General features: G+C 52.1%; 2 protein-coding genes across 2 annotated transcripts; both read left to right on the top strand.

The window, feature by feature from the left end:
• Positions 1-2,609: 2,609 nt before the first annotated feature.
• wu:fk65c09 (keratin, type I cytoskeletal 15) lies at positions 2,610-5,046 on the top strand. Its single transcript, XM_067258963.1, has 7 exons — positions 2,610-2,880; positions 3,024-3,106; positions 3,400-3,556; positions 3,690-3,851; positions 4,448-4,564; positions 4,707-4,995; positions 5,036-5,046. The coding sequence occupies exons 1-7, from the start codon at positions 2,626-2,628 to the stop codon at positions 5,044-5,046; spliced, it is 1,074 nt and encodes a 357-aa protein (XP_067115064.1). The 5' UTR covers positions 2,610-2,625.
• Positions 5,047-5,051: 5 nt separating this feature from the next.
• Positions 5,052-7,650, top strand: LOC136965076 (uncharacterized). The gene is made up of 3 exons (XM_067259073.1): positions 5,052-5,658; positions 5,779-6,834; positions 7,525-7,650. Exons 1-3 carry the CDS (start codon positions 5,073-5,075, stop codon positions 7,566-7,568), a joined length of 1,686 nt encoding a protein of 561 aa, XP_067115174.1. The 5' UTR covers positions 5,052-5,072; the 3' UTR covers positions 7,569-7,650.
• Positions 7,651-8,515: the final 865 nt, after the last annotated feature.

The raw sequence follows: 8,515 nt of genomic DNA, 5'->3' as shown, positions 1-8,515 counted from the left end.
ACACTGAGATGTACATAATACAGGAATGAACACATCCTAGGGATGACACACACACATGCACACGCAGGGGCATTCTGACACACACACTGCAACCCCCCGCCCCCCGCCCCCTGACCCCCGCCCCCTGCCCCCTGCCCCCTGCCCCCCACACCATCCTAGTCCTGCATAGGACACTGCAACCTCTCTTCTCAACAGTTAAGATTTCATTCTCTCCCCTATATATCACACTCACACAGTCAAACACATACCCAGGAGGGAGGGTGGAGGAGGGACAGAGGAGGGGAGAGAGGAGGAGGGAGGGTGGAGGGGGGGGAGAGAGGAGGAGGGGAGAGAGGAGGAGGGGAGAGAGATAAGATGGTGCTTATGTTCAATGTACTGTATATTGTTACTTCAGACATACTGACATTTACAACCTGTACCCTGGTGATATGACATTTGACACATGAACACACACAAACTCACACATACATGCACACACACATACTTACACCCATGCACACACACACAGGTACACCCGCACACACACACAAAGACATTAGTGTGCTGCATATGTACACAGGCCTGTACTTGTCTCTTTCAAAAACACAAACACTCACACACTCACACACACACACACATACATACACACAAGGAGCGATGGAGAGAGGAAGCAATGGAAGGAGACACAGACAGAAGAGGAAAGAAGACAACAGCGGACTATCAGTGATAGAAATGTAGAGACACACACTCACACACACACACACACTCACTCAGACACTCACACAGGTGAATCTCAATAAATGTCAGATGTAATGGATCAGCTGCAGGGTATGTTCTGTTCTGCAGCACCTGCATATTCCAGCCCTCTGCAGGAATGGAGAAAACCACACACAAACACAAATTTACAGATGCGTACACACATATGCACACACATGCACACACACATACATGCAGACACACCCATACCTGTATTTGTTTAGATGTTAAAAACTTTAGTGCCTAACTTCCTCACTAAGCTCATTCCCTAACAACTCTCAACAAAGATTTATTACAGAATCAGCTTCCTGATTCTTAGTCTTTGACATGCTTCATTAAACATTCCCACGAGTTAGAACTCTCCCCCCCCTCCCGCCTCCTCTCCCCCCTCCTCTCCCCCCTTCCCCTCCGGTCCCCCGTGTCTCTACCCCTCTGATTCCCCCCGGGGCAGCTTGGATGTGAACACTGCACAGGCTTCATCTTGCTCCACCCTGTTGGCAAACTTCTGAGCCAAACACACATCTTATCTCTCTCTTCCTCCCTCTCTCCCTGTTGGAGCCATTATACAACTTAATTTTGTTGTGTCACATAAAACTGCTGATTAATTAGCACCACCAAAGTGGTATATAAACAAAACAAAGTTGTATAATGGCTCCAACACATCTACACTCCCCTTTCTCTCTCTCCTATCTCTCTCCTCTCCTCCCCTCCCTTCCCCTCTCCTCTCTCTCTCGTCTCATCTCGCTGTGACTGGTGTGACATGTAAGTTTGGAAAGTTCACTACAGTTTTGCAGCCTGAATGGTTTCATTTGAATTTCTGGATGTCAAGATTAATTTGTTTGATCCATTTTGTTGGTTCACAGTAAAACTATTTGATGTTATTGTACTTGGTTTACTTCAATCAAGCGCCTACTGACACGACAATCTGGATGCATGCACACACACACATATGCACACACACACACACACACTTAGTGTAGAGTAATGTTTTTCTCACATGAGGGTAGTGCCCTGATTATGTAAAAGAATGATTGTGCTTTTGTGTTTCATGACCACGAGACACCAATTTAAACCCACAAACACCTACGCCTCTTCTCCCCCTTCTTCTATCTCCCTCTCTCTCTCCCCCATTCCCCCCCCCCTCTCCTCTCACCCTCTCTCTCTCCCCCATTCCCCCCCTCTCTTCTCACCCTCTCTCTCCCCACATTCCCCCCCCTCTCCTCTCTCCCTCTCTCTCTCCCCCATTCCACCCCCCCTCTTCTCCCTCTTATTCTCTCTCCCTCTCTCTCTCCCCCATTCCACTCCCTCTCCCCCTTCTCCTCTCTCTCTCACCCACCCCTTTTCTTCTTCTCTCTCCATTCTCCTCTTTCTTTCTCACTCATCCCCCTCTCCTCTCTTCTCTCTATACCAGAGACATAGTTCGGAGATCGTTATATAAAACAACAGAACAAATGCTTGAGGGCGTTAAACCACAGGTGTCCAATCGGACTCCACCGGGGCGGGGCGGGGCGTGGAGAACAGGCGTCACCCCGTATATATATCCCCGGTCCTTAACGCATGAAGACTTCACACACACCAGACGACGAAAGAACGCGCACACCACGGCGTCCCAGCAGCACGCGCGCAGCCACGGCAGTAACGATAGCGGACTGAAGTCTCTCTAGCGCTTAGGCAGTTGTTGTGTTTGAGAAACCGCAGTTATGACGCTGGTCGGTCAACGGTACTCTGCTCAGTCGTACTCCGGATCCGGAGGCCACCGGGCGATGTCTCACGCGGGGTCTTTGGGCTCCGTGCGCTCCAGTTTTGGGGGCGGAGGCAGTGGCTTTAGCTATGGATCCTTCGGTAAAGGCTTCGGGGCTGGTGGTGGGGGGGGGGGGGGCTGGGTTTCGTATGGGCTCGGGCGGAGGCGGCGGAGCAGGGTTCGGGGCCGGTATGGGTGGTGGTATGTCCATCGGTTTCACCGGGAACGAAAAGCTGCACATGCAGTCCCTGAACGACCGTTTGGCGCACTACCTGGATCAGGTGCGGATGCTCGAGACCACCAACCGCCAGCTCGAGGAGAAGTTGAAGAGCTTCACTGCAGCCAAGATAGTGACTCAGGACTTCACCGTGTACGACCACCAGCTGAAACCGCTCCGAGACCAGGTAGGTCTGACAGTCTGGCTCGTGCTTTCACACTTGTCTTGGATTCAAATCTAATTGCTGTGATGTAGGATTCAAATTATGCAGATTTTTTTAATGACACACACACACATCTAACGACGTCCATCCGTGTTATTCTTTCGCAGTTACTGTCTGTCATGTTAATGAACACGTACCTGGCTCTCGAGATCGATAATGCCAAACTGGCGGCTGACGACTTCAGAATGAAGTATGTTGTTAAAACCTTCAACTGTTAATATTGTCTGTTGTGGAAACACTAACTGTTAATAAAGTATGTTGTTGAACACGGTTATTAACAAGTGTAACTCACAATAAACACTTAGACAATTGGTGCGTAAAATCAAAAGACAGAAAATGGAAAGATGCAGCCTACGCAGAAGTACATTTTTAATTTTGATGTTTAATGTCATCTTGGCCTTTGCTACCTCAGTCACGTGCTAGCAAGTTCTTATTGCACGCATTTCTGTGAAACACTCACGCATCTCTGCGTGTGGTTGGCAGGTGGGAGACGGAGATGTCCGTGCGTCAGACGGTGGAGGGAGATATCGCGGGACTGCGGGCTCTCCAGCGAGACTACAACTCAGCCAACCAGGCCTTGGTCCAAGACCTGAACTTGCTCATGGAGGAGCACGCAACTACAATGACGATCCATCAACAGGTTAACCTGTTTACATTGATCATTTGTAGCATCTCTCTTTCCACCTCTCTTTCCTTTTCTCTCTCTGTCCTTTTCTCTCTCTTTCTGTTTCATAGTGTTCAGAGATGATCTCTAACACCCTCCCTCCCTCCAGGACCTGGCGTCCCTGCATGGCCGGCTGGGCGGTACAGTGAATGTGGAGATGGCAGAGTCCCGCACCTCAGACCTGGCTCAGGCCATGGCTGACATCCGTGCAGAGTACGAGGCCGTGGTGGAGAACAACCGCCGCCAGGCCGAGGGCTGGTACATGACCCAGGTGTGGAGCACACACACACACACCCACCAGGCCGAGGGCTGGTACATGACCCAGGTGTGGAGCACACACACACACACACCCACCAGGCCGAGGGCTGGTACATGACCCAGGTGTGGAGCACATACACACACACAGGCAGATTTACATTTACATTTATTCATTTAGCAGACGCTCTTATCCAGAGCGACTTACAATAAGTACAGGGACATTCCCCCGAGGCAAGTAGGGTGAAGTGCCTTGCCCAAGGACACAACGTCAGTTGGCATGACCGGGAATCGAACTGGCAACCTTCGGATTACTAGCCCGATTCCCTCACCGCTCAGCCACCTGACTCAGGCAGATACACACAGGCAGATACACACACAGGCAGGTACACACACAGGCAGATACACACACAGGCAGGTACACACAAACACCAAGGAGTTTCATTGTGCATATGCAAAACATTTTCCCTTTGTGTGTTTGTCTGTGTGCATGTGTGTCTCTGTGTATGGGTGTGTGTGTTTGTGTGTGCGTGTGTACGTGTGAGTGAATGTGTGTGTATATGTGTCTCTGTGTATGTGTGTATGTGTGTGTGCGTGCATGTGTGTGCGTAGGTAGAGATGAAGAAGGCTCAGGTGATGGAGGTCGTGACCTCTGAAAGCTCAGACATGAGCGAGGGTCGGAACCATGCCACGGCCCTGCAGATTGAGCTGGAGGCCTTTTACATGGCAGTGAGTCTCACACACACACACACACACACACACACTCACTCACTCACTCACTCACTCACTCACTCACTCCTCCCCAAATGCCACCTTCCTCCTCCGTAATCCCACCTTCCTCCCCTGTCTCCCCCCTCCCTCCCCCCTCCAGAATGCCAACCTGGATGATCGTCTGTCGGAGGTGGGTCTGCAGTTCCACCAGCGCCTGGTGTCGGGGTCTAAGCTGGTGTCAGGTCTGGAGCAGGAGCTGGCGTCCGTGAGGGAGGGCGCTCAGCGGCAGGCTCAGGACTACCAGATGCTGCTGGACATCAAGAGCCGCCTGGAGGTGGAGATCACCACCTACAAGCAGCTGCTGGAGGGGGCCGGGGGGGTGGCTGGGGGGGCCGGGGGGGTGGCCGTGGGGGGGGGCAGGGTCTCTAGGAGCCTGGTCACTGAGATGAGTTCGTCCGGGGGTGGGATCGGAGGCGTGGGGCTGGGCAGGGCTGGGCTAGTGATGTCGTCAGGGGGCGGGTCGTCGATGGCGGTGAAGTCTTCAAGCTCCTCCTTCAGCTCCGTCGCCCGAGCGGGTGTGATGTCATCAGGGGGCGTCGGGGGCGGACTGGTGGGGTCGTCGGGCGGGGCCGTGACGATGAAGTCTGGCAGCTCCTACAGCTCCTCTTCGGGCGGGGCGATGATGTCATCAGGAGGCGCCGCACTGTCCGGGCTGGCCTCCTCTGTGACGTCATCAGGGGGCGGGGCTACGATCGTCAGGTCCAGCAGAACAGAGATTTCCTCTTCCACCGGCTCCAGTGACCCTGCATTGATTACGTCATCAGGAGTTGACGGGTCCCTGACGATGTTATCAGGAGGCTCCGCCTTGTCTGGCCTGGGCTCCTCCGGGATGTTGTCAGGGGGCGGGGCTACGATCGTCAGGTCCAGCATCACGGAGGTCTCCTCCTCCACCCTCGGCGGCGAGGCTGGCGGACTGGCCACGATGACATCATCAGGAGGTGCCGCGCTAGCGCCTGTGGGCGGGGAGGCGGTAGAGATCTCCGTGGTGACCAGGTCCAGCAGCTCAGAAGTCTCTTCCGGAATGTCCACTGGAGGGACTGTGATGTCATCAGGTAGGCGCCGCAGTGGGGTTCCTACTTCCTGGCTACTAAGCTGAGCTCAGCTTTCTAAGCTAACTTCAGTGTTGCCCCTCTCTATTCCCCTCCCCTCTGTACTCCTCTCCTCGTTCTCAGGTGGAGTCGTGATGGAGAGTGGAACAGCCATGCTTCAGTCTGCTGGTGGGGCTGTGATGTCATCAGGCGGTGCCGGCTTGGTATCAGGCGAGATTGTGCAGTCCAGCGCCGTCGAGTTTAGCTCCTCCTCCTTCAGTAGCTCATCCTCCGGTGGTGAGGTGGTGATGTCATCAGGAGGCGCCGGAGAAGCAGCGGTGTCGATGGCATCCGGAGGAGGGGCCTTGATGTCTGGAGGCTCCGCTGAGATGTCATCAGGCAGCGCTATCTTGTCTGGTGGGGGCTTGGAGATGATGTCATCAGGCGGTGGAATGGTGATGGATGGGGGCTCTGCTGTGATGTCATCAGGAGGCACCATTATGTCATCAGGTGGTGGAATGGTGGTGGATGTGGGTTCAGCTGTGATGTCATCAGGAAGCACCATGACGTCATCAGGTGGTAGCATGGTGATGGATGGGGGCTTTGCTGTGATGTCATCAGGAGGCGGCCTGATGTCATCGGGTGGTGGAATGGTGATGGATGGGGGCTCTGTTGTGATGTCATCAGGAGGCGGCCTGATGTCATCAGGTGGTGGAATGGTGATGGATGAGGGCTCTGTTGTGATGTCATCAGGAGGCGGCCTGATGTCATCAGGTGGTGGAATGGTGATGGATGGGGGCTCTGTTGTGATGTCATCAGGAGGCGCCCTGATGTCATCAGGTGGTGGAATGGTGGTCGATGGAGGCTCTGCTATGATGTCATCAGGAAGCACCATGATGTCATCAGGTGGTGGAATGGTGATGGATGGGGGCTCAGCTGTGATGTCATCAGGAGGCGGCCTGATTTCATCAGGTGGTAGCATGGTGATGGATGGGGGCTCTGTTGTGATGTCATCCGGAGGCGGCCTGATGTCATCAGGTGGTAGCATGGTGATGGATGGGGGCTCTGCTGTGATGTCATCAGGAGGTGGGCTGATGTCATCAGGTGGTGGAATGGTGATGGATGGGGGCTCTGCTGTGATGTCATCAGGAGGCGTCATGTCCAGCAGCTCCTCCTCTTCCTCCAGCTTCTCAGTGGGAGGTGAGACAGCGCCCTCGCAGGTTTAAAGAGGAATTACATCACAGCCCCTGATAGTGGGACTTTTTTTAATTGCAACTTTATGGAAGACAACTTAAATAACTGTAACTTTATTGAATCAAACTTTATTTAATGCAAATTTTATATAAGATACATGTATTGAATGTAACTGTATTGACTGCAACTGTCTAGCATCGTCTCCATTGTGATAACAACCTTTAGTTATCCTGCTGCCTGTCATCTCTAAACAGCTCTTCATTTCAACCAACCTCCATTCCTCTCCCTCTCTCTCCACCTCCCCTCCCTCCCTCTCCTCCCTCCCTCTCTCTCTCTCCTCCCTCCCTCTCCTCTCTCTCTCTCTCCTCCCTGTCCCCTCTCTCTCTCCTCCCTCCCTCTCTCTCTCTCTCCTCCCTCCCTCTCCTCTCTCTCTCTCTCTCCTCCCTCTCTCTCTCTCTCTTTCTCCTCTCTCTCTCTCTCCTCCCTCCCTCCCTCTCCTCCCTCCCTCTCTCTCTCTCCTCCCTCCCTCTCCTCTCTCTCTCTCTCTCCTCCCTGTCCCCTCTCTCTCTCCTTCTCTCTCTCTCTCTCTCTCTCTCTCTCTCCTCCCTGTCCCCTCTCTCTCTCTCTCTCTCCCTCCCTCTCTCTCTCTCCTCCCTCTCTCTCTCTCTCTCTCTCCTCCCTTCTGTCCCTCCCCAGGCACAGTCTCCAGTGGGGAACTCATAATGACAACAACAAAGTGATTTTACTCATGTCCTGAACACACACACCTTCTTCCTCTTTGTACCTGTACCTCTTTTCTTCAGTAAAACAATGAAACAGGAAGCGTGTGTGTATTTCTTCTCACCTTTGGTGGAACCACGGTTCCTGAACAGAACCTTGATGATTTCAGGTGGAGTCTTTGTTTGATGAACAGGTTTTAACACATGAGGTAAAAACATCTCTACTGTTAATGACTGTAAAGATCGAGAGAGAAAGAGAAAGGAAGAGAAAAAGAAGAGAAAGGAAAAGGTAGAGAGAGAGGAAAGGAGTGAGAGAGATTAAAGACATAGCAACACTGTCACTATCTTTTATCGAGTCAAATAAACTTTCTATACGTCTACACAGCCCTATTTGTGATCAATAAATCAAACAGTCAAATCAATTTGATTTTTAATGAATCAATTAATCAATCACCATCTACAACAAGCTGGTTGGATATTGTTATATTCATGGCAGACATCCTATATAGCTAATACAACTCTTAAGGCTATTTAGTAGCTGAGCAATATCGTTGGATTAGCTGAAAGGCCTAGCAACAATATGATTGATTACATGGGGTGGCCAGAGATCTGATTGGCTGTATGGAGGGAGTGGGGAGATCTGATTGGCTGTATGGAGGGAGTGGGGAGATTTTATTTGCTGTATTGAGGGAGCGGGGAGATTTGATTGGCTATATGGAGGGAGTAGGGATGTGATGGGTTGTAGATAGGCTGCAGGTGTGGTTGCTGAGTTTAAGATGCAGGCTGGAGTACAGACAACAGCAGAGGAAGGGTTGGGCTGGACTAACACACTGGGAGACGAACACACTGGGACCACAGTTAGAGAGAAGAGGAAAGCCACTGCACATGGTCACTATCTCTCTCCCCCTTGCTCTTTCAACCCCTCTCTCTTTCACCCTCAGAATAAGATGAGAGCAAATATGTATCCA

Source organism: Osmerus mordax, chromosome 21, assembly GCF_038355195.1.
Source record: "Osmerus mordax isolate fOsmMor3 chromosome 21, fOsmMor3.pri, whole genome shotgun sequence".
Classification (NCBI taxonomy): domain Eukaryota; kingdom Metazoa; phylum Chordata; class Actinopteri; order Osmeriformes; family Osmeridae; genus Osmerus; species Osmerus mordax.
This window is presented reverse-complemented; position numbering and strand designations above follow the sequence as displayed.